Genomic DNA, 27,381 nt, shown 5'->3' with positions numbered 1-27,381 from the left:
AAGGCAAACAAATCTCTTCAGCGCAAGTACCGCAATATCCAAGATTCCCCACGAGTGCCGTGCAGTTCTTGTTTCTCGGACTCGTGTGCATTAACGTAATTAAAGACATGGCTTATTCCGCTCATGCTGCAATTCGATTACACGGGCGCTCCGAGTGAGCAAAAACAGGGGGCGCATTCTCCAGTAGCACCGTGTACCACTTCTCAAAGGTTGCTTTAATTGAATCAGACACACATTGCTGCAAAATCGATTAGAGTCCGCAAATCCAATCAAAACAACGGCCGGTGCTGCAAACGACCCTGTTTCTCGCCGAGTGCAATATTAAACACACACACACACAACTGCTGTCGTCATCCCCTCTGGGACGAGTCAATAAACAACCGTGTATAATTTTGCATTCACGCGACGCTTTCGCAGTGAGACCAAAGCAGTTCCCAACTTTTGCACTCGTCTTACTTAAAGTGCGCGTCAAGTGCGTTTAGCCGGTTTGGTGACCTTAAAGCCAGATGTTATCGACCCTTTTTCTTCCACTCCGGACTCACTATCGCGCATCCCATCTCGGTCGCGGCAGCACCCCGACCGACCAACACACCGACACACCGACCGCCGCAAAACACGCCGCCCGACCCTTGTGCCATCTCTACAGGGGTGAGACTCAACTGCAGCTTCGCCCTTTCCGCCACAGAGCTTCCGACTTTTGCACCACTGCCGCTTGATATCAGGAGCAATTTCTATTTGTGTTCAATAATGGTGTTGACTGTATTAACAATTATCATAACGCCAGTGAATAATATTTAAATTTAATATTTAGATGTAAAAACTTGCTACAGTACAGGTATAATATATTTATAAAATTTCCGTAAAAAAATTAAATTATTTTCAAAAGTTATGTAATCATTAAATAATTTTATAAAAAAATATTATTAAAAAACTAGTTTTAAGATAAAAAAAATTTATTATTTAATATATATTCTTTTATTTGAAACTCATTTGAGTACAACTTCAACTTAACTTAAAAAATTTTACAAAACAATTTTCAATGTGGTGCGCGACAAAATAAATTCAAAGTCTTTCACTTCATTTTTGAATAGTCGTTAATACTAAGGATGCGATTTTTGCACTCGGCCAGGTGGTACTGGGTGCATTTCTCACCGCATAGCAAAACACACGCAGGAATCACTTTCATCGAAGCACTGCTGTCGCTCGGAACTATTGCTACAGATTTGGTTGTGAAAACCGTGCATGGCATATCGACAAAAAACATGGCGTTTATCAAATAAGGGTTGTTTCCATACATCATTTCTCATTGCCGGTGTGACATTATTTATTATTATTATTATTTAATAATTTTTAATATAATTTTATAATATAAAATAATTTTAAAATTATTTTATATTATTTTGCTACTCATGTCAATTATTTTATAATTTGAATGCTATTATAAATACGATTTCAATAAATATTAAAATTTTAACACTTACAAACATACTTGAAAACAATATGACCTAAAATTTTATCATATATGTACCATAAAATGTGTGCATGCATACTTAAATTACTCTTTTTTTAAGGTATTCATTAAAGATGTAATAAAAAATATACATGTGATTTTGACACTAATTAAACTTCAGTTGCTTGTGATAATAAAGAGTGTAAAGAGCAAATTAATTAATTTTAACTGATTTTTTTCTTATCAGATATAATATATTACATTATCATATTTAGTTATTCTTCAAAATTCATTTTACCTTGGTTCGCAATAAGTGTACTGAACGGATAACTTGTTAAAATTTTGTTGTTGTTGTTAAGCATTCTACATGTTTATTAAATTTTTTTATAAATATTTTTTTATAGACAAAAAATTCTTGTTAATCATTTAAATTTATAACAAAAAATGTAAAAACTAATTATTATGAAAAAAACAAATATTAAAATATTTTTTAATTTGTTTTATTAAAAAAAAATAAAAATAATAAAATACCTTTTAAATTACCCAATAATATTTAGAAAAAATTGTGTAATAATTACATTAAAAATTATGTCTAAAATATAGTAAAGTTTTGATCCATTTTTCATGATTAAATTTGTAGATTAGGATTTACAAAAATTCGAAAGAATTCAATATAGTATGTGTATAATACATCAAGATAGAGAAATACCCGGACTAAGAATTTAATGAAATTCTGAAATTCTCAAGCGGCGCAGAATATTCGAAAGGATCTTTGGCCAAGCGTTTTAAACATGCATCGAGATCAAAGCGTTTCCGCTCAACAGCTCTTTTTCAATCTCCTCTCATTTCACTCGCTGAACACATCCGGCTAAGTAAAAAAGTGGTCCTCTCCCAGAATCAACACAGTGCGAGCGAGAGACGAAAGGGTTATGTACTCGCTCTGCTCTCCGCGAATATTTCCTTTTCGCCCAAAGGCGGAACTCATTTTTGTTTGCATTTTGCCACATTATTTAATTACCCCACGCTCGGATGCACGCAAAAATTAAACGGGCGAATTTAGCCTGGCGAGTATGTGTGTATGTGTGTTTGAGCTGCGGCAAAACCAACACTGAAGCAAAACCTCTCCTCTTTTCTGACTGCAGGCGCTTTCGCTGTTGATCCACGCCGGTGGAGCCTGCTGGAAAAACACTTTCCTCGCTCCTCTCACGTTTTATTTTTACACATTTATTCGCCACCGAAAAGCCCAAAGAACGCCTTCAATAGACTTCAAAAAACGTACACGCCTATCGAAAAAAAAACTACTTATTATTTTTCGGAGGCGGTACGTCATTAGCCACGTTTTCATGCTCGCTACTCTTAATGATATGCGCCCCTTGCTGCCTCCGCATTAGTTATGTCGCTTCTCTCCATTACGTCCAGTCCAGTACACACTCAAACATCAAAAGCCGAATAAAAAGTTGGATATAGAGAGCAGAAGCAACAAGGGGTGGCATTTTTAATTAAGACGGCAGAAACAACGGATCGATTTTTCCTTCCTGCTGCTGGGCAAACAATATAAATAAAAAACGATCGCGCGGGAATTCCGGGCTGGGGTTAATAAGGGATGATTGGCGTCTGATGACACACACGCGACCCTCTCGGGGGCAAAGGAATTGCCGAGTTTTCCTAATATCCAGCGTGCAACAGCTCAAAGAACGCGAGGAACGCCGACGTTCTCGTTCATTGATCCAAGTCAAGTGAGGAATGCATCGAGTGAATTCCTCAGCTGTTGTGTATAAGAATTGATATGGAATAATGTAATGCATTCAAAGAACGAATTTTTTTTATCGTTGGGGGTTGAAAAAAATTCAAGTGGAATTTTAACATTATCAAATTATCACAAAAAATCCATGGTAATTTTTTGACGTTATAAACCTAATTAAATTCACTAAATATTTCAAATTTAAGACCAAAACTTTAAAAAAAAATGCATATCCCTTTGAGAAATTTCATTTTTTTTTTTTTTTTTTTTTTTTTATGACTTGAGTAGAATAAATAATAATAAGAAAGATTGATGAAGTTTTTGTAAAAAAAATATATAGCACTGGACTCTACATTTTAATTATATTTTTAAAATTTTTTTCATCAATTTTGGAAGCAATTTCAGGTTTCAGGGTCCAGAATTTTCAATCTAATATTTTTCCATTTGTTTTGGTTATTATGATTATTTATTCTTCTCGGTCAATACAGAAAAATTTTAAATTGGAAAAATTGGTTTGGTTTAATGAAAGTTTATTTAGTTTGAAAACTAATACATTACATACATTTTACAGAAAATTCAAATCACGTTTAAGAATACTTAAAAAAACATACAATATTATTCACCACTAATTGAAATTTATAATTTATTAATTTTGTTGGACTTCGCTTTTCTTCCCAAAAAAAATATAATAGCAAGGATTTTTTCATGGAATTATTTTACCATCTTTTTTGCTCTTGGGGTGAAGGAAAAGTAATTAAAGAAGCCAAAAGTGTGCGATTAGGAGATTGATGGGACTATCTCGGTTTCTGATGGAGAGCCTATAAATCTGATTTTCTCTTTTTTTTTACCAAAGTGATTATCCGGCCGGAGAGTGTTCTGGATCGTTACAGGGTGGTGCTATCGTAATCGATGGTGAGAGGCGAAACATTCAGGGCGCATTAAATAATAAATCGAGGCCCCTTTGATGTGTCTGTCGCGGCGAGTATTAAAAATTCCAACGCGACGATGCACAAAGAAATGCGCGACAGTGAAATGATCCTGACAATCCAAACTTGACAGAGAAGTTGGCATGCGGTTTCGGCCGTGTAAATTTATTGGAAAAATTACACTCGCTTTTTGAAATTCAATATCGAATGAAGTGCCAGGCCGTGAAAATCATATTTCGCTCTTTGAACGGCTGCGATATTAAAAAAAAAAACGCGTCGCAATAATAATGGCGCAAAAAGCGGCGCCGCCGATATTGAGTTTTTATTTTTATATACGCAAAGACATAACGCTTCAGAGGACAAAAAACCAAAGGAAAAGGCGCGGCAAGATTGACTGCTCTTGGGCAAAGTGGTTCGAGCGGGGCTTTATTACCCAGAAAGGACGGAGACGATGATGATGGCGCTGTTTATTGCCGGCGTAATCGCAATAATAACAATAAGGCTGCGTCGAACTTCTTCTTTCTGAGCCATGCAAATTGGTCCGCAACAGGCGGAAGAGATCGTTTGGAATCGTTTTCCGATGAAATTCGCATGTCTGGAAATGGAAACCCTTTAGACCCGCACCAGCGCACATAATTGAATTAAAATTACCCTTTTCAATTAGTCTTCAGCGAGAATTATTAAAATTCGTAGAGTCCAATTAGCGTCTTGTTAGGAACGGGCGGCTCACTTAATTAAACGTGACAGGCCTGGAACTTTACACGGCCATATATCCTAATATGCCTCCCAAAAGGATTAGTAAATTAGCTCCGTTGGCATAATTGCGTTTGCATCTCGCGGCCACCACGCTCTCAAGATTCAAATCCGCCGGCAACTTTCTTCTGCAGAGAGAGACGAGATGAATAAAACATGTTTTTTGTTTGTTGTCAAATTTCACTCAAAAGATATAGAAAGAAAGTGCTCATCGTGGCGGAAAGGAGAAAAACAAAAGATCCTTTTCAAAATTAAGTTGTTTGCCTTTCCCTGGAGAATAAATCACCTTCGATTTTTTTTCTCTTTTCTTCTTCCTCTCCGTTACACAAAAAGAAAGAAGGAGTTGCAGAGCCAAGTTGAAGAAGAGAGAGAGCACTGGTCGTATATAACAGAAAGCCCTCCGGCTAACTTGATAATAAAAGAAAGGAAAACATATTTTTTGAAAAGTCAAAGCGCTCTTCCTCGTCGGTGAATTTATTTGCGAGAGCGGCGCGAACGCACCGCCCCGCTCCTTACGACCAATTAATCTTGTTCGCCGCGAAGGGTCAGAGAGAGATAATAGTTAGTGGGTTCGGATTTTTTGCCGCGGTTCGGCCCAAAACAACCGCAATATATCTTCTGCACTCGCTGCACATCGTCAAAAAGGATGCTTCCCCTTAACTTATTTTCAACTCGGTATTCAACCCTTTTCATTTGGAACGGTCCCTTGGTGGTTGCCGTCATTCATTCATGCCCTGGTAAGCAGCAGGTGCAATTTTATTAAACTAAAACGGGGTGCCAATGACAAAAGAGATTTAAGAGATTATAACTGTGTCACTCATGAGAAAATACATAGCATTTTTGAAAAACAGTTATTTTTGTTTGATGTTTCTATAAAATTGTTCAAAATGAGAGATTTTAAGTGCACGGTAAAGAGTGATAAATTTAGGACAAACTTTCGCTAATTTCACGTGAAATTAAAATATTTTAAATCGCTATAACAATTAATAATTGATAATTTTTTTCTAAGCAGTATCAATGTTTACAATTGATGTTCTTTTTATAGATTTCTCAGGCACAATTATGCAAATTTATGCTCGATAAATTTGACAAAGCTACATTATCAAATAGAAATTGAACTTAATTGTTAATTTTGCAAATTTTCTAATGAGTGAATTTAGGTGATAACTTTTAGCTAGGGCTCCTTCTAAGAATAACAATTTCTTCAGACGTAAATGAAATTATGTATTTTTAGAGTATTCTATAAATTTAATCTTCTGATGTAGGAGAATAACTTCTTCTGCATGACTCTCATGCACAAGGTATATTATTTTAAACAAGCAAATACAAAGCAGTCTGGCCGTGACACGTCTTGAACGTTTATCTGGCGTGACGTCAGAAGCTGTGTCTCAACTGTTGAGGGAAAAAGCAGCCGTGATTGTCCTCGGAAGAGATTAGGAGGGGCCGCGCAATTTATTTCTTATGAAACGCAGGCTGCACTTGAGACGTTTGAGGGTGATGGATGGCGTGTGTCTGCTGAATAAAGCAAAGCCGGCCAAAGATGGATGGAAGTGGAGACCCCGAAAGATTGCGACGGGATGCGCTTTGCTTGAATGTCTTTGTAATGGGGCGAGAGATGCACTTTGATGCATCGCTAGAGAAATAATCGACTGTGAGCTCGACCCGCCCGGATAAATAAAAAATTTCATCCCTCATTCATCGTAGGGGTTATATTGATACGAAACGAAGGGGGGGGGGGGAAATCCCCAGTTATCAATTTTTTTGGCAATGGTGTTCTGCAAATAAGACAGTTGATTTAAAAAAAATGTTTAATAAACAAAACAAAGTGTTTTTAAAATATTATTATCTTAAATAAGACCACATTTTGTGACCAATATTATTAAATTAAAATTATAACACCATAGTTGTTTTAAAACATATATTTATATTTTAATATTTTTAATAAATATTTTTTGTTTATTTAATTTTTAAATGAAATTATATATTTATTATTAATAAAATATTTTAATTTACTGGCTTTTTTCATTTTTAAAATATAATAAATAATCAGTTCCAATGTTTCATGGGAGAATAAACATTTAAAAAAAATCTGTGTAAAGTTCATACTTGGTTCTTTGTTGAGGAATTTTTTATTTTATTATAACTCTATTAACTCAGATGATATGGTTTTTATAAGTAAAGATGTAAATAAAATTAAGAAAGTTATGCAAAAATTTGTTGAGTACGCCACAGAAAATAGCTTAAAACCTAACTATTCTAAAACTAAAATAATGAAATTCACAACAGGAGGCAAGGGAAAATATGCGGAAAACGACAAAATTGTTATCGATGGCCATGAAATTGAATATGTTAAAAGTTTCCCATATTTAGGAATTTATTTCCAGAGGTCAGGTAGAGATTTCACTGAACATATAGAACAGAGAAATGAAAAAGCACTTACTGCAATGAATATGTACGGAGATTTGCGAAAATTGTCTATTGATTGTGCGAAAAAATTGTTTGATTTGAAATTTGCTCCGATGGCCTCTTACGGCATTGAAGTGATCTGGCAATATTTAAGTGAGAGTGATTTTGAAAAATTAGAAAAAGTGAAATCTCGCTATTTTAAGAAAGTTATGGGAGTTTCGAAATATAACAAGAACACCTATGTGTACAAACTAGTTGACGAGAAATTATTTGTAAATGACTTAAAAGAAAAATACGATCTCCCGGAGACTAAAAATTATTTAAAGTTCCTTGAGAGTTATAATTCTGAACATGACATTAGATTTAATGTTAACTTTAATGTCACACCGGCAATGAGAAATGATGTATGGAAACAACCCTTATTTGATAAACGCCATGTTTTTTGTCGATATGCCATGCACGGTTTTCACAACCAAATCTGTAGCAATAGTTCCGAGCGACAGCAGTGCTTCGATGAAAGTGATTCCTGCGTGTGTTTGCTATGCGGTGAGAAATGCACCCAGTACCACCTGGCCGAGTGCAAAAATCGCATCCTTAGTATTAATGACTATTCAAAAATGAAGTGAAAGACTTTGAATTTATTTTGTCGCGCACCACATTGAAAATTGTTTTGTAAAATTGTTTAAGTTAAGTTGAAGTTGTACTCAAATGAGTTTCAAATAAAAGAATATATAACTCTATTAACTCATTAAAGATTGCTTAAATTCCTAGTGAAACTAGTGAAAGCTCAAATTTTTTAAAAATTGTTCTTGTAATTAATATATTTACTGTCGTTTTGAGTAACATTTAAATTATAAAATTAAACTGAAATGGAAAATCCCCAGTTATAAATTTTTTTGGCAATGGTGTTCTGCAAATAAGACAGTTGATTTAAAAAAATGTTTAATAAACAAAAAAAAGTGTTTTTAAAATATTATTATCTTAAATAAGACCACATTTTGTGACCAATATTATTAAATTAAAATTATAACACCATGGTTGTTTTAAAAAACATATATTTTAATATTTTTATTAAATATTTTTTTGTTTATTTAATTTTAAATGAAATTATATATTTATTATTAATAAAAAATTATAATTTATTGGCTTTTTTCATTTTTAAAATATAATAAAATAACAGTTCCAATGTTTCATGGGAGAATAAACACTTAAAAAAAAAATCTGTGTATAGAGGATACTTGTTGCTTTGTTGAGGAATTATTTTATTTTATTAATACTCTATTAACTCATCATAGATTGCTTAAATTCCTAATGAAAGCTCAAATTTTTTTAAAATTATTCTTGTAATTAATATATTTACTGTCGTTGAGTAACATTTAAATTATAAAATTAAACTGAAATGGAAAATTTAAAACTAATTATGAATATATCAACTCGTTTTTCGTCCTATTACATTGCTCAGTAAAATTATTACAAAGCAATTGTGTTGCGAACAAATCACCAATTACTCGGCACATTACGATCAGAATCGTTCCAGCTCGATTTACATTGCAAAGTAATGCGCATAACAAGATGCAACCCGTAACACACACATTACTCTTCTTTTCCCTTTGAGGGTTGCATGTAAATTAGTCGCGAAAGCTGGTGTGTGTATGATTAATTCCGTCTGTTCTCCAGATAGTAGCGACCAGGCTCAATGATCTTGCAGTTGCACCGCCGCTGCTGCGGTCTCTCGCTATCGCGATTCATACATTATGTATTCAACTCGACGTGCATTCTAATGAACTCGCGCCCCGGGGGACAAACGATGTGATAAAAAAAAAATGTGTGGTGGTGCCACCGAATGAGATTAAAAGTTGATTCTACATTAATTCCATTTTAAATTGATGATTTCTAGTCGTTTATCAAAGTCAGATTAGTTTTTCAAACGATGGTTGTGTAAAATCATGTTCACATTATTTAATCGCAACTACGTTTCATTTCCAACCCATTGAAATCAAACAAAAGGTCGTGCTTTATTTATAAAACAAATATGATTCAAAACAAGTCAATAAGCAACGAAAGTGCATTGATGACCTATTTCAAAATCCAAATCAATATTTGAGGTAGACACTTTTGAAACCATCAAACAAATTGCTTTTTCCGATAAATTTGGTGGGTTTTGATTTGATATTTGTTGAATTTTGGACACTCGAATTCCATTAAAGAACATTAAACGCGCTTCATCGCAAACATACACAGCGCTTTGAAGTTCATTGCGGATTGTCAGCGTAATGATTGATATTTCATTACATCAGGGACATCGGCAGCAAATGGCGTGTCAGACGGCAGTGCATTTAGTCTCGGCGCGTCATGAGTTTCGCCGCAACCAGCCAACCAGGCATTGATAAAACGCCATCAATTATTATTGTTTCAATTAGCCGCGAGTATAAAGTGATTATTCTGTGACACATATATCTCATATCGCATTACCTGCGTGTGCTGATGCCACTCAGGCTCGTACCTGAAACGACGCTCTGCACTCGCAACGCACGTCTCCGCCTCATAAAGCATCAACGACAGGTACGGACTGGAATGATTTTTTTTTAAATACTATTTTGAAGAATTTGAAGAATATTGCTGATGTAAAAGAAAATAATAAAATTCAAATGCAAAGTGAAACAATATTCCAATTGATCAGGATTGTTTGAACGATTACAATCTATAATCTTAAGATGTATTCAGAAAGTTTGAAATTTTTAGTAAAACTTTTCATTTCATATAAATTTTTGTAATTTTTTTATTTTTAAAAGTCAACTTGGAAGAGAAATTTACTCAATTCTATATTAAAGAAGAATTTTTACGTGGGTGTCTGTCTGTCCGTACCTGGATGTGATTCGCGATAGGACATATCAGCGGTGCTGTCAAGCACGAATGTGACGGGCACAATTGAGCGCACAGAAGCGGCTCTCGTGCGAGTATTCAGATGATGTGATTAATGCCGGATGCGCGCTCCGCTGCCGTAATGATCTTGAAATAGACGTCCGACTCACCTATCCTCAAATCAGGCACGGTCGACCGGGCACACCAAACTGAATTGCCTGACCAATCACAGCTAGACTTCCCGTTCAACGAGTATTCACAGCGGGTTGCATAACCAACGATTATTCCACTGGTTATCCTGCGACAAATTAAAATTAAAAAAAGCTTCAACCGGTCAAAGTGTCACACAATGAAACAAAAAGTTTTGCAAATTGACCCTTTGCCTTTGTCTCCACTTTTTTGCCTCAAACAGGAGTGTGCTCGCAGCTATTTTCCTAGAATTTCAGGTGCCATGAATTTGCATTTCTCCCCCGCACAAGGACATAAATTACAAATTCTGTCCGTGTGAACGTTCAACCTCGTCCAGCATCAGAGAGAAAAGAGCCCTTTCTTGCTCTCACCTCTTTCAAAGGGGCGAGTGAGCGAGCGAGTGCACACATTGGCACTTTATTAGCAGCCTCTCGTCGTGTCCTTTGATACGACCGGGGTCAGCGCTGTTATTTTTTCGCCGTGTATCGATGCCCGCGGCTGGAACCAGCGCCATGTGTGTGCGTTTCCCTGGCCTATCAGATCAATACTTAAACGCACAAACACACACACGCTATCATTGGAGTGACGGGCCTCATTTTTTCCACTGACCGACGCGTCGTTATTTTTGCACTGGCAGTGCGCGTGAAAAATTGCGGCCCTTCACGGCGCCCGCTCGACCCCACACAAACAAAACGGTACTCGTGATGATGAATTTCATTACGGAGAGCAAATATTGAGCTTTGGTTGGCCAGCCAGTGCTTTCAAAAATTCTACCGGAGACCATAGAGCCTGGTGAATTTTTGCTGATTTGATTTATCCAAATTTTTTGGCATAAAAACCAGTCCATTACAAAAATTTTGCTTAAATAAAAGCTAAATTTAAATAAATGCAAATTTTTAAAAATTAAGGAGGGTCAAATGCTAAGAAATGTATTGATTTTTCTCAAATTTGAAATTTCATTCTGAATTCAAAATAAACATAAGAAAAATAAGAGGCTTGCTTGACCTTTTTATCAAATTTTAACCATGCAAAGGACCAGATTCGACTCCAGAATACAAAAATCGGTGACAATCAAACAATTCACTGATTTGACTATATCATGAGCTTCTTCTTAAAAAATAAAATTGTATAAACACCATTAAATGGCTCACAGATGCTTTTTACTTCATGTTATCACAAATTAACGAGACATTCATTTTCAATATACAAGCCTTGGTCATCAATAAAGTCTTCTTAAATCTTTTTAAAATATTTAAATTTTTTACTGCTCATCACTGATTTTAATTCCTTTTGATGTAATTGTACATAATTCTATTGTTTGAAAAACTAATTACATTTAAGAATTTTATAATATTTATATTTAAGACCTCATCAGGGCCCCATGCAGCGACGCGGCGATGCAACAAATTATCTTCTCATGTGGGAATAACTTGCCGAAATTATCCGTGCGTCTGCAGGGAAAGTTTACTGGCCCGTGTTTATTGCCTTCATTACGATTTGCAAGACTGGCTTGCGCTTCGCTCCCTTGAACTCATTACGGCTTCTAATGAGGCGAACAAAGACAGAATTCCTAATGATGCGCTGTACGCACCTCGAGCTGGCTTAACGCGCCAATCGATATTCAAATCGACCAACTTGATATAGTGTAATCGACACCATATTGGATTTCAGCACTAAACATCTGCAAAGCAATTACAGAAAGCTCCTATTTTTTATTCAAACACTTGAAATTAAAGAAAAATTTTGCATTGACACAATGCGTACTTTTTATACATTTTTTCGTAATTGCTTCATTTTGGGATTTTTAACATTGATTTTATACATAAATATTTTTTATAGATTAAAAAAAATAAATATAAAGCGCTGTAGGATCTGTCGGCATCGCTAAAAGATTTTTATCTTTTTGTTAGGTATTTTTTTTTACAATGTAGCAAACAGTAATTAAGTGAAGAAAATAATACACCTTTAAGAGAGACATTTTTCATCTAAAAATTCACCAAGAACGTTTTTCATTATTTAATTACGTGTCTTGATTAAATTTCAAAGCGGCCCAATCTCTCCTTGCAAAGACAAAGAGAGGGGTGTAATCATCGGAGCCAAAATGGCGCAGCTTGTTTGCAGCGCTGCGGTGTCCAATTGCATTATAATAACTCGAGCGCAGTAATAAGAAAACAAGCGAACCGTTCTTTATTTTTCGAGAGGACAACCCTTCGCTCTAATTGAGCCGTAAATTAGCACGAGAGGCAAGAGAAAGAGCCGCTCTGGCTGTGACGTCAGACGCCTTATGAAGTCTAGTCACATCGGTGCCAGGATCTTTTTTTCTTCCTCCAGCACTCTCTGCTATTTTTTTTTCTCTTCCACCGATGCTCTTTTTACTTCCAGCAAGCAGTATTAGCGGCCCAACTGGAGTCTAGGCACGTTTTAACTCACAATCAAACATCGAGATTGAGTATTACGCACTTTGATATATTTTGCGCCAACAAGATTTATCGCCGTCTCTGGAAATTAAGCAGTCCGAAAGTTGGCAATTTCCGTTTGAAATTAGTGCGCCGCACCGGGAGGAGCGGAGCAGTCAGTCGGCGAAATAATTAAATTTGGCTGTCAGTTGCTTTGCGAGTTGTCTGCGCTTCTCCTCCCCCGGTGTCTTTTTTTAATTCAGAGCTTCTCTGTCCCGACGACGGGCGTAATTTTGTATCTCAAAGGCGCGGCAGGACACATCTGTGCTTGATGTGCAAAAATGCATCTCGCACACGGTCTCGGGTAATGTAATGAAGAAATAAATGGGACTGCCAAGTGGATTGTTGTGCTGTCTGGTGCCGGGTGCGCCATCCAACTTGGACAACTTCATTTCCACCGAACGTTTTCTTTTGCAGCTCTCCATATAAATGGCATTATTTGTTTCCTGCAACTAGAAAGTTCGTTTTTAGCAGTTTGCCAAAAATGTGGAAAATAAAACAGATGGAATTGAATCGGGCATAACGCGAAATTGGCCACATACACGCGCGCCCATTAATTTTGTACTTATCGGACGGACGGACGGACGCACGATGGCGCGAACATTATTTGGCTGCGCGTGTTTCCCGAAACGGCTGCTGAGCTAGAGTGGCTTTGCCGAAACCGCAATCGTTGCGCCATAATTTATTTACGAGCAGCGTCAATTATTAACGAGTTCCGTCCACCGAGCTCTGCAGTTGAATAAATAAAATGTCTCTGGCGTGCACTAGAATTTTTAGATGAGCTCTCAGCGCCAACCCAAATCAACCCTTTTGCTATTTTAAATTTGTTTTGAATTTCTGGCAAACGTGGCTTATAAATATTTTAACAAAATTTTCTACTAATCTTGAACCAAATAGCACTTTTAAAATTTTTATTGAAATGATACAAAATTTATCCATTCTTATTCAGTTTAGATGCAGTAACCATTAAAAAAAAGGAATCACTAAAAACTTTTTTATCACAATATTAATGTGAATCATTATTCTCCAGATTGTTATTAAGAGAATATTTATATTAATTGTAAAAATGAAGTGATGATTTGAGATTTTTCAGAAATTATAAATTAAGGAGTGCTATAGAAAATGAATTTTTTTTTATTATTATAATAATATTATATAAAAATATACTTTAAATCATAATAAAAATAAATTAATATGGTCAAACATTAAAAGTTAGAAAATTAATTTCATTTATTATATTATAAAATTTTATTAACATTATGTACATTTACAAAACGCTTTTATATTTAAATAATGCCCAGTTTGACGGACAACCATCGAGACCATCAGATATATTCAGTTTCCTTGAAATTTGTTTTTGTTTTCTGTTTTCTGGTATCCCTGAGCAGATCACCCTTTGTTGAACAGAAAATTCAATCTGACTTTACAAGAAGCTCTTTACGCTCACGACCTTGCTTTTCACTGAAACTTCCTCATAAGGGGCAGCAGAAGTATAGGCGGTCGCTTCACTCCCTATTAACTTTCCTCCCTCACTGCTAAGCTAATTGTGGCTGCAGGAAATGGATTATTAGTTAAAAAGAAAGCGAGCAGGTTAGTTAGCACAGGGAGGCCCTAGCAGCTTCCTTCCCTGAAAGACATTTGCGAAATATGAGGAAGCGCCGTACCAAGAGTTTTTTGCCGTCAAATCGAGTTTCGCGCCGGCATCCTCTTTTACCGACGACTCTGATAACGCAATTTCCAAATGCCGTGCCCCGTGGAAATATACAAAGTTTGCGCAGAGACGGAATTCGTTTCTCGCGGCTCTTTGCCAGCTCACATATTTTATTAAAAACTTTCCGACCTTTGAAGCCGGAAAAAAGCGGATAAACTTGCGTCGGACCAACTTTTGTTTCTGCCATGAAAATCCGGCTGCCGGCTTTAATTAAATATTCGCCGCAGATCAAAGAATGCCGCCGGCCTTTAATCGCATTATTATTTTCCTGCACAACATTTTCATCAAATTTGCAGACGAAAAAAGTAAACCCTTCCGTATTATTTTTTTTTATCCCAGGTATAAGGATCAACTGGCCCATCGTTATTATTTTTTCATGATGGGCAAATAATAAAAGAGGCGCCTCTCTTACGAAAGAGCGAGTGAACGGGGCGCCATTACCGGGAAAATAATTGAGGACCGCCGCTGCATACACGAACGAACGAAGACGCGTATTGAAAACGCGGGGGTTATTTTAGCCGAGGGGTGTCTGTCACGGAAGGGCTGTTGGCGAACAAAAGAAGGCTTAGCGTCACTTGGAGGACTTGTTGAGGGCGTGCAGCTGCCGCGAACATCGAGAGTTGACGCCACGCTGGGCCAACCACACATGGCTTGGTTTTATTTTCCCATTAGAACTTCCATTATATCCAGTTTAATTAAGGATTTAACAAGAAAATGACGAGGGCGTATGACGATTTTGGCTGTTAAAATCGCACAATTTTTTAAAATAATATTTGGGAAAATTATTATTAAAATTTATTTAAAATTTTAAATCATGATTAGTTAACAATGACAGTGTGCATTTATGAAAAATTTCAATAACTCTAATTTGTGTGAATTAAATACTATTTGCATGGGCATAATAATTGTTTCTTTGGTTTTTTGAGCCAAAAATTTATTTTTGTGTTTGAATTTAAAAGCCGTTTTCAACGTTCTTCCCATAAATATTTTTCTTCTCAACAACAAGACTAGAAAGGGCACCCCATTAAGTTTAACCCAGTTCCAACTGGAATTTTTGGCAATGAACGTGGGCAGAATTATGAACATTGAGAATATTCTATCATTGAAATTGGCTCAATGTCTTACGCCACGAATTTGCATTTCACGACAGGAAAAATACCGTCCGTCCCAGCATACATTTAAAGAAAACGCACATAAATGCAAAGTTCTGTTGCCGAGATATAAATCAAATAAAATTGCTTTTCCTCATTTTTCTGCGCTGTCTACGCAGCCGCCTCTCTCCTTGCGTTTTGCGTGGGCCGACTAGGGGTAAAACACAAATATCCACAGCAGACCTCATGAATATAATCTAAATCTATCAACCGGCTGCGCAGGCACGCGAGGAAAGGCGCGGTGAATAAATAAATTCGCGTTCTTTGCATCTCTCGCACATACACACGTCATTTTGTAATGGAACAAAAATGAATTTCCCGCCGGGCGAGAGATAAAAAGGAAGAAGAATGGCCGAGCAAAACGTTATAGTGATAAAATTTTGTGACTCAACAGAGGGCTTTTATTTTTGTTCTACGAATGGGTTTATCAAAGATAAAATAAAAATTTTTTTGCTAAAGATGAACAATATGCAAATAAAAATCTATTTTCTGCACTCCTCTTTGAAGTTGTAAATTCTTAATAATTCCTTTAACTTTGTAATTGTACTGAATAAAAAAATTCTTATTCTTATTCTTACAGCTTCAAAATTTTTGCCAAGAATGGAAAAGAATAATCAAAGCATTTTAAATTATGTAAAAATGAATCTGATTACAGCTTAAAATTATTTTTGATATTCCAATTTTTTTTGCAAGGAAATATTTTCCATCCGTGTCTGTTCTCCCATTTTAAAAGGCATCACGTCCTGTTAAAATTCAGCCCAATGGGCACAAACGCCGAGGTTTTTCCTTTTTAGTGCGTGTATATTTATCTTGGAGGCGGAAAGGGCGGCCCAATCACCATTGCACAATCTCAGGAGGCGAATCTCATTCATCGGCGATGCTCAAAGGACGTCTCCGTCCGCAGAAAGGCAAAGGCAGACGTGGAATATGGAAATGTCGTGTACACAATGCGGCCGGTCAAAAGGGAAAAAAATTAGCTACTCGGTTCTCCTTTGATGAAAATCGATATTCACGCCGGTCCACGGGACGACCAATACAAGTTTCCATAGAAACATTCGGGTCTGCCGGCGCGAGCTTTCTTTTATTAGAAAATCGGAGCTGAGGGGCAGGTGAAAGTCTGCCGGACCTCTCTCGTTCCTATGGAGACCCACCCCGGATGAAATATGAGAGTCGAGAGAGATTTTTTTTCTCTTCTTTTCACGGACGCGCATTTCTCATTTATAAGTCCTCGCGCGAGTACTTTTGATTGGGACTTTTTGTCGTGGAAATTCTTCGCTGCTTTCTGAGAAAGCCGCCTTTTCACGTCTTTCGCCGGCGCCTCTCCTCTTTCGCAAAAGTTTCCCTCTGTGTTTAGTATTTTTCTCTTTTTCTCTCTCGGCACAAGAGACGCCGTTGAGCTTGTTTTGCAATAAATCAATCGTGCGCGACGGAATAAATATGGCAGTGAGCGAGGCGAATTCAATTCTAGAGAGAGAGCGAGTTTCATTGTTATTCGCCGATATTGAGTTACGCGCACGGCGGTCTCGAATAATGAGGAAAAAGCATGCTTTTTACTGATTCACTATATTGTAGAGCCCGATTTGGAAAGGCGTTCCAATGAATTTAGCGTTTATATTGTTCCTCAGAACGGAAGTGGCGCCAGAAAACAAATTGCCTTCGCCACGGATTTGTTTTTAACGTTAGACACGCGTCAGAATCCCTCTATAAGTAAACAAATTACAAATTAAAGCTAAATTTACCCATCGCTTATTTTTATGTGAAATCCATCTGATGTTCAAAGAAAGTAATACAAACTTTACTTAAGTAAATTTTATCCGTTTTCTGGGAAAATAAATTTGATCTTCTCTTTCCTCCTGTTTTTCCTGCAAAAGGGATAAATTTCATTTAAGCGTTGGCGAATTCTACGCACGTTGTTGTTGGACTGAAAGTAATGCAGAAGAGAGAGAAAGCAGGGGTCCAAGTAGAGAACACACACACTCGCCGCTGGACACCGCGACTCGCATACCAATTGACGTTAAGGGTGATGGACGACCGTTCGCAGACCATTATTTACCAGTCAAAGTAATTAGTCTCAATTTCGGTTTACGCAAGGTTTGATCATCTATGGAGGAGACGAGGGAAATTTCATCTTGCAAATTGATTAAAATGTAGAGAATTTTATTCAAATAGTAACTATATTGTTTTACTATTGCATGTTTTACAACAATTAATGTGCAATCACAGATTTAGAGTGTCAGGAAGCGGGAGACAAATAATATCTTTTTGAGGATAAGTGAATATAGGGTTACATGAATAATAAATTTATATATTTCTGTGATCAGAATGCAATGTAAAAACTAAATTTTAAGTCGTTTTTATGCAATAATTATTACAATAAATATTTTTGCAAACTAATTAATTAATATTTAAAAATATTTTTAAATAATTTAAAGTATAAAATTAAATGTGGAAAATATATAATAATGATTTAAATTGTTTAAAACTTTTATTATTTTTTTATTTACATGTTTTTAAATTTCTAAGTAGCTATAAATAAAATATTTTTTAAATGATTTCTTTTGGTATGTCCGGGTATGTCTATCAAAATAGTGGTACACATGGTAAAAAAAATATCTCTGATATCTGCCCAAAGTTATGAATAATAATTTCAAATTGATATTGATATATGAAAAAAACAATACGTACGCTTTATTTACTTTCCATGCTCCAATTTGAAAACTTCAATATCCGTTTTCAGCAATGCAATATGCGGAGCCTCTCTGCTCGCAATATTAGGGCAATGAAATTACTCGCGCCAACATAAAACGCGATGACGCCGAAATGCTTTTACAATATAGGCAGGGCGGCATTTTTTTATTATTATTCTGCCATCAAAAGGGATAAAAAGCGAGAGGGCGTTTCATCATCGACAATGAAATATGCGCGAAAAAAGCTGCTGGCTTCAGTACAAAGCAATAATCAATTTAAAAGGTCCGACTTTGAGCTTAACTCGATTCCTTGCAGCAAATTATTTTCGAGTGGGGCTCCCTTTATCCTCCATCCATTATTTCATACAGCTCGGACGCTATTTACCAATCATTACTCTCTTACTGCTATTTCATACACCGTAATACGCAGGCTCTTTCTCTAAAAGGCTCTTACAAATCCCTAGAAAGAGACTCTCAAGCACGCGCCCTAATGTCCGGCACTATCATCGAAAGGGAAAAGTAGCTTCTACTTAGCTGCTCTCTGATAACCTTGTGTTGTCTCTCGACGCAAAAGCAATCCTCATCTCTCTCTCAAAATGATGAAGCAGGAAAAATCACGTCTGCGGCAAATTGGAAATCATACCCGTCAGAGAGCGATTTTTATGTGTTTTTTGCTGGCCAATCCATTGCGGTGCCGATGGATTTTGCACACACGGAAAATACAAACATGAATTTTTAAACACGCGCTCGTTTCGCTCGTAATCTGCGCGCGGATAAACTTTGCATTTTATAGTTAGTTGTGGCGAAAAAGCTCGGCCTGTTTGTGCTGGACGCGGAATCGAATCGCAGCATCAAACACATTTAACATAAGCGCCCCTCTTGTATATATGTGCACATTCAACACAGAGGATTCTGTTTGCCCAAGAGCTTTTAATAAACGTACAAGCACCACACTCTATTGCGAAACGATAATTGAAAACGATAAAAACAGCCATCAGCGATTTCAAAAACTGATTATGCGTTTGCTTCTGAATATATTATAGTCTGCCAGTCATCCTCAGAGTTAATCTCGCGGTTCGGAAAAACATAGTTGTTGCTATTTTCTAATTATTCCAAATTTTTAATAATAAAACATCTCAGGTTTTTTTGATTGTGAAATCAATTTGTTTTAATATTCATTAATTTTTTTTATTTCCTTGTAATCCCAGATGTGCTATCAAGATCTTCTGGAATTACTCTGATTTAATTAATTGGAAGATTAATCAAGCGTCTCCGTCTTTAAAATCGTACGCTCTGCTAAGTGCAGGAGAAATGGGGTGGCAAAGACGCTGTGCTCAAAGTCGAAAGCAAACAGAGTCTGCTACGCAAATGGGGGTAAATCTGTTTCCTTTTTTCGCGCCTCTGGTGACGAGTGAGGCGACAACGACACGTCCTCTCTCTCTCCGTCTTTAAACAAATAAGCGCGCGTAATTAAAATCCTGAATGCACAGTGGCGAGCGGGAAAAATCCAATATCGCGCGAGGAAATCGACGCCGCACCCGCCGGATGCTAAATTAGTTTTTTCGTCGGCAACTCGGAGGATATGAAGCACTTTGTACACTGCGCGTGACGAGAAAGAGTGGCGCTGATTGATTCTCTGATTATCGCGAGAGAGGCAAGAGGGTTCAAGCAAGAGCAGCCCCAGTACAAAATAGGCGCCACCTGAATTAATTGACGCCTGTTTTTATCGCAAACTCATTTCCTTTTACAAATTGCCATGCCAGAGAAAAAGTAGTATCTAGCAAATTTGTTATATTATATGTACATATTTTTCTTTCATCAAGAACAATAACTTAGTCAACTGAAACTGAGGCATTAAGGCGGTCGGGATCTTTTTGACAAACTTCCTGCTAGTAGTGGTACCTTTTTGTCAAACAATTACATTTTTTAATAATTTTTTTCAACAAAGTAAAAATAATGTATTTTTAGAAATGCGGAAAAATAATCAGCAATAATCATATTATGTCGGGTACATTTATAAGAAAAATTCAAATTTACCAAAACAATTTTTAGCTTTTATTTTTTTATTTATTTTAAACGGAGATGAAGTAAGCATAAAGTGATGAAAAAATATTAAATTATTAAAACAAAATGAAATAAAATTTTTAAAATAAAATTTAATAAAATTTTTAAAACAATATGTAATAAAATTTTTAAAATATAATTAATAAAATTTAAAAAAATAAATTATGTTCAGCAAAATACTTGCTGTTTCTAAATTCAGCTTAAAAATTCATGATCAATTTTAATCAAGATTTTTATTTTTAATGCTTATAATCCCTGTTTGAAGTGCATTTCCAATGGCAAATTTCTTTATAAAATGAAATTATCAAATACAGCTAGATAGATAAAATTATAGCTGCCAATTTTTTTCATAAAAATTCTGATAAAATGTTTCAAGATACATCATATTTTTAAATTTTTTCTACATTTCTTCACGAGAAAACTTACAAAATATAATTTGGTGGTGTATTCTTAGATTTCTAGGGATTTTTTTTTAAGTCCTTGTTTGATTATCAAATTATACTTGTTAGCTTTTCCAGTCAAACGTGCGATTTTAGATTTCTGTGCTGACAAAGGAAGCGATGCATGAAAATCCATGTAGGCTTACTTTACCAGGAGAGATCCTTATTCCAAAAAGCCGCGAGAATCAGCCCCAAAATGCAAACATTGATTTACGCTCTCAAATCGAATACCTCTGCCACAGTTAAGCAGGAATACGCGAGTGTACTCGTTAATTATGTATATTTGCACGGGGTACCCGAGTTTGCTCTCCACATAATTATAATTAGAGGGACTGGACCATTGGAGAGAGGGACGATGAAGAACGCGCGACACGAGAGCAGTGGTAATATCGGACTGATGCGAATGCGAGCTCACTTGACGCGGCAACATCATATTCCCAGCAGATCACATTCAATCTATATGGAAATGCAAACGTTGCTGCTGCGTCGGTTGGTCGGTCGGACCATGTGTGTGTGTTGCTCACTCAGAAACCGCCCGTGCGGTGGCATACCTGAACTTCTCCTTACCTTTTTTTGTGTGTATGAAAGTCATTCTCGCCACAAGAAAGAAAAAGCAGAGGCGTCAGCACGCAAGCAGCACTCACCTGATGATGCATCCCGGCGTATTAGAAAAGTTTGCAGTCACTGCATAATGCGCGGAATAAATCGACGACCGCGTTTTTGTATCCCCATGTGTCAGTCTCAACTCTTTGCTTATTTCCAACCTGTACTTGCACTTCTCTCTATCTATGTAAAAAAGGGGTTCGGAAACTCTGTTTGAATCGTACACCGATATTTACAACTTCTCAACACAGAACTCACGTGGCTTCCGAGTCGATCTTTGCATTTCTCGGAAAGTTTAATCAAGCCGCCTTTCCTACTGGCAGTAGAAGTAGGCAAATCTGGGTTACTTTTTTATGCAATATTTGCCGAGATCGCTGGATGTTTAATAAGCAGAGTGGATTACATTGGCAGAGGGAATTGCATGCAAATAAAATTGCTTACTTACGATTGTAGGCAGTTTTCATTCGATATCTTTTTGATTATCAAGTTTCGCATTCATAACTGATTCAACTATAGTTGCACGTCAAGAGTTAAAAATACCATAAGAACAAACAGCCCTGGAGGCAATGGGAACAAAATACACGCATCACAAAAATTACTTCATTAAATTGTTAAAACGCTTATTAAGAAATATTTATTGACAATAAAAAATTTATATATTATAAATTGAAAAAAATGTTTAAGCTTTAATTTTTATTTTAAGACGGACAATAAGAAATTTTAAGTTTCCTGTTCTGTGAAGACATTGGATTTACTATGCCAGGAAAGATTCATAATCATAAAAATGACGTACAACAATAACTGGTGGGTGAAAAAAAAACAATTTTCTATGGATAATTTGCAACTAATTCAAGTAATTAAATAGATTAAAGGAGTGGCCCATGGTTAAAAATTCCTCAACTTGAAAAATTGCCAAATCTGTAGGAATAAAAATTAAAGAAAAATGTGGAAAGGAGAACATTGCGTTTCTTGCATCTGCTTATTTATTGACGCATTGAAGCCACATAAAAGAGTATTCCAGAGTAAAAAACAATGAGCAATGATTTGACTACATCAATAATATTTTTGATTAAATTTTATCATCAAATTGAAAAGAAAACATAAATAATGCTATAATTATTTGTGTATTACTTACATTTCTTGTTGTTACTTCTTCACTTCGGCGGACCTGAAAATTAAATTTACAAGTTCTGAATTCAAATTTTTAATTTTGTTGAGAATTGTATCGATTTCAAGTTCGCACAGTAGTTCAAAGCTTCTATGTGGTCTATGAGAGAAAATTGCAGACTAGCCTGTGGCTGTGCTGTGTGTGTCGCGCGGAATCCAATTAGACAAGTCTGAATCAAACAATGAGCCCCCGAGCCGTGTTATTAATTAATTCCACTTGACGGAGCGAAACTTTTTTGACACGCCGCGACGGAGTGACCGCAGCCATGGCTCGCCGACCCAGGCAGAGAGTCTGCTGGCGGGCGGGCGACGGGGTGGGTGGGCGCATTGTCGTGCAAATAATTCCACCCCAGAGATACGTCCAGGTGTTTTCGGCGACGGACGCACTCAATCAAAACAGACGCTGGCTTTCGCATCAGAATTATTTGTAACCAGGCAACGTGTTCCATCCGTCCGTAGGGGCGGCCTGCGGCGATAAACGCGCGAGAGCGAGCTTATGCATAAAAAGAGAGCCGGTCACCTTGGCAACTCTTTCCCGATGACGTCAAGGAGGAAAACAATTTATTTTGCATACGCTTCTCGCTTCGTTTGCCGTAATGTGATAGCATTTAGACGCCACACGATTCTCGTTATTATATATTTATGGAGCACACTCTGACCAACGCCTAGAAACCGTCATGTGGAAGAAAGACGTACATGATGCCAACGAAAGCTGAAATTAAAATTGATCCAGCAGTCACAAATTCATGTATTCGTTTTCTACTTCATGTAATTTTTTTTACTGATTTAAGAAAAAGTTTTGGAATAAATTATTTAAAAAAAAAATCCAATGAAAAATATAATATCTTTATCGATATAATTGTACTGCAAAATTAAAAAAAAATTAAGATAATAGAGCAAACTAAAATTGACACATTAATAAACACAATTTGTAACTATTATTATGGGGCATTAAATTTCTTACTATTACAGTTTAGTATATACCCTCATAAATTTGAAGGGTTTTGTCAAGTAGCAGATGTAATTATATTATTAATTATAATTTATCTGTGGAAAACATAAACATAATTCAGTGTAGAAATATTTTTTTTACATATGTATTTTAATTAAATTAGTACTTGTGACTAATCGCCTTGAAGTGCTCCAATGCACTTAAAATTAGCTTTTTAATATAATTTTTTCCATACACTACCCTTTAAAATCTCACAATTGGGCAACCACTTAATTTTTTCAACATCACTTCAGACATTTTAACGAGAGTCTTTTAATTGGATAATTAAAAAAACCCAAACTTTACATTTTACAAGCTGGACACAATTGCCTCCATTTTGCTCCCTCTCGCCCACGGCAAATTAAGGTCCGGCGTTATTACGGCCACACTGTAACTGCAGTTGCGTGCATGAGCAATAATCGTAATTCTAATCCAGTAAGTGCGCTTTTGTGTTTTTGGCTCAAGAGAGGGGAAGCATCTTAATAGCACCACCATCTCTTCTATTCCACAGTGCGCAAAGAGCTGCGGCGAAAATGGATATAAAAAAATCCGCGCGACTAGACGGCAGCTCTGCGCGTTCATTTTTCATCAAGAACAAGAAAAAGAGGAGACGCGCTGCATCTCATTCCTTAGAAACAAAAACAAACGCTGCCTTCCTGATCAACGAACAAACTCCGTGCCGATGGCAATAACCTAGAACCACTTAGTTTTTATCACCGTCGGGCACATTATTATATGAAGTTAGCCCACAGCACATTATTTGCACACAGCGTTAATAGTGGCTGCTTTTTATTACGTGTTTGCGCACTAATAATAAAAAAAGGTGTGTACGATATTTTTCCTTGAGAGTCACGCGGAGGCGGCAAGAATTTAATTAAACTCGCAAACAATACTGCCTCGGGAGGTAATGTCTATTTACTCTCTGCAGTTAATACTCGCCTCTCTTATTAAGTGAGAGCCCCGATTTGGGGGGAGAGATTTCCAGAGTCTCTCTCTTGTTTGTGCAGAGTCCGGTCGGTCCAAATTACTGCCTCCAGCCACTAAGCCGTCAACTTGCAGCCCTAATTAGCGCGGCGTCTTTCGCCACTAATTCTTTATATTTTTCATTTTCGGCAGCGCCACGAAACGCCCGAATTTAATCCGCTTACTTTACACTGCCGCTTCCGAGCAACGCGCTGCAGACGAGAGAGGGATTTGTATTTTTTTTCCTGTGCCTCGAGCCGTATTTTATTTACAGGTGTTGCTTCCTCTCGAGCTCACTCACTCGCGACTACTCGCGAAAGGTGCGAGATGAAATTTCAGAGGCCCTCTGTGAATATATTTTTTTTCCGCCTGCCTAACAACCAGCCCGTCGGTTTCCATGACTACAGAATGAAGACGACGCGCTGCTCAGGCATCTCTGGAACTGATTCGTGCTGTGTAATTCTATCTGCCCCCTTTCGCGCTGCTTTGTTTGCCGGTCGTTTTGTTGTTTACTGAAAACAATCAGCCCTCTGATAAAATCAATCGCACGCGCCGTTCTGCGAGCGCCGCGTTAATTAGACCTATTTGTCGGGAAACCCAACGGAGAGCAGCTCCGTAGCGCACGTGTTGTGGAATATTTTATGAGCACCGATACCAACCAAGTACCACCCACTCCAGCGATATTCAATACTGCGATCTCTTTTTCAGCAAACTTGAGTGCATTTAACTCTGACAAACTAATTATTAGTTGATTGGAAAATTATAGATTAATTTGATGTCGTTAGTTTGATTCGCTCACTCTCTGAAGATTTGACATAAGCATTTCATAGACGTGCATTCTGAATTATGAGTCAAGATTTTGTTTCCTACCAATCCTACCCATTTAAATGAAAAAAATCATCGACAATTTCTAATTCAAAAGGAATTAAGAACTTCCTTTATGATTTTTATTTGCAATTTTTTGTCAAATAAGATTATCAGGATACAATAAATTTAATTTAGTTTCCTTAGAACTACTTATGGAGAATTTATTTTAATTTTTTTAATTATGCAACCTGCTGGACACCTCTGCCAAGATATTGCATAATTTTCTATAAACATTTTGACAAGTGTCGACAATGTTATGTGTAGCTTGCATTTTTGTCAGTTAAAAAGTTCAAATTTATAATCCGAGGCAATTATTTCACAGCTAATGTAAAGAAAATTTCTTTTATAAGAGATTATTACTTTTTTCCAAGTAGAAAATCTAGATTTTGTACAATTTTTGCTCAAAACTCTGAAATAATTTTTAAAGTTAACTTACAATAAATGTGCAAATTGTTGAATTATGTCGCCATATCGGCTACGAAAAGTCGTTCTTTTTTCCCTCTTTTCTCATGACACTGCGGGGGCGCGGGGGAGTCGAATAAAACTCTATGTGTGAGGGAGAAGGATGTATTGTAAGTCATGTTTGGCGTGCTCAACAGGTACGATCGGGCAGCATGAGGCCGGCAAGATAGAGAGCTTGCAGGGTCGGTCGAACGCAGGCGCCATGGACGGAGGCCGGAGAGCCCGCAGCAGCAGCGGGGGCAGTGCCAGCGTCGCCGCGTCGGCAGCCAACACAGCGACCGCCGGCAGACTTCGGAGGCAACGGAGCCGCGAGTGGCGCGACCGTCAGTACAGCACCTCTGAGGAGGAAGGCGCACCACCATCTGCCATCATCAACGCCAGCACCAACGTGCCCAGGAACAAGACTCAGAGGACCAGTCCCACGCCAGCCGTCTACAGCACGGCCACTAACTCCGTCTACGCAGGTAGGACGCAATTTTATTCCTTACATTTATTATTTTTATTCCCTATAATATAAGATTTATGAACATAAAGAAATTATAAATATAGAAAAAAAACAGAAATATTTGTTAAGAATTATGGCATTTTTTTCGTGCAAAAAGAATAAAATACAATTCTACAAAATGACTTTCCTCCTAAATGTGATAGCGAAAATCAATATATCCAATTACCGGACAGTCATTTAATTGCAACCTTTTCGTACCGTGTATTAAATTAAATACAATTATTCATAATTCAAAATGTTATTTTATAATTATGCGTCACTTCATGAAAATGTTGCTTTAAATAATCTAACAAAACATCATTAATTTTGTTTCATATTGAGTAAATTTTATTTTCACTGAATAAAGCATGCATTTGAAAATAGATTTTAATTAAATTAAAATTACATGTTATGGTAAAATTTTCAAATTTCTAAATATAAGATTACATGTTTCGTACTCTTTTAGTAAAATATGAAAATAGCATAAAACATTTCTCTGTTCATTTGCTTGAATTTATTTATATCTAAAAGTCCATTATAAATAGAATTTCTTAAACGTTAAATCATTAACATAATTCCCATTCAACGCGCTGATTGAAAAGATTTTAAACAAATACAAATATTGTACTGCTTAAATTGCTCAACCTCAAATTATTGCCCGTAGGCCATGAATTATCAAAACATGTTCTCGTCAATTACTAAGTTTCAAAACAAACCCGCAAAAAACACTCATTGCTGCAAGTTCTTTATCAAAATTATTTCCATGCGAATACCCAATAAAAACCCAGCACGTCGCCCAAGGCGTTGCTTTCAACATGTACAATGTACACACCACGACGTTGATATGGAAGGAAAGCCCTAATTGGCTGTTAAAGAACGGGTGAATGGCGACGTCATTTCTTGCAAGTCTCGTCTCGCATCTTATTCTTTGATGCTTTTGCAATCAATCTATTCCTCAAAATTTTTCATGAATTTATTGTATAAAAAGGAAAAATAACTTTGAAATTT

The 27,381-nt window shown here is 36.6% G+C and overlaps 1 protein-coding gene across 6 annotated transcripts in view; it reads left to right on the top strand.

Moving 5' to 3' along the window:
• The window catches only part of LOC132202951 (teneurin-a), a 322,154-nt gene that overhangs the window by 129,021 nt on the left and 165,752 nt on the right, over positions 1-27,381 (top strand). For all 6 annotated transcript variants that reach the window (XM_059630319.1, XM_059630318.1, XM_059630313.1 and 3 more), the window contains one exon: positions 26,027-26,353. In XM_059630319.1, the coding sequence (XP_059486302.1) occupies positions 26,092-26,353 (262 nt within the window). In that variant the 5' untranslated portion in view covers positions 26,027-26,091. The remainder of the gene's footprint in view (positions 1-26,026; positions 26,354-27,381) is intronic.

The sequence above is a fragment of the Neocloeon triangulifer genome, unplaced genomic scaffold, assembly GCF_031216515.1.
Source record: "Neocloeon triangulifer isolate White Clay Creek 2 clone unplaced genomic scaffold, ASM3121651v1 ptg000017l, whole genome shotgun sequence".
NCBI lineage: Eukaryota > Metazoa > Arthropoda > Insecta > Ephemeroptera > Baetidae > Neocloeon > Neocloeon triangulifer.
Note: the sequence above shows the minus strand (reverse complement) of the source record. Positions and strands in the feature narration are given on the sequence as shown.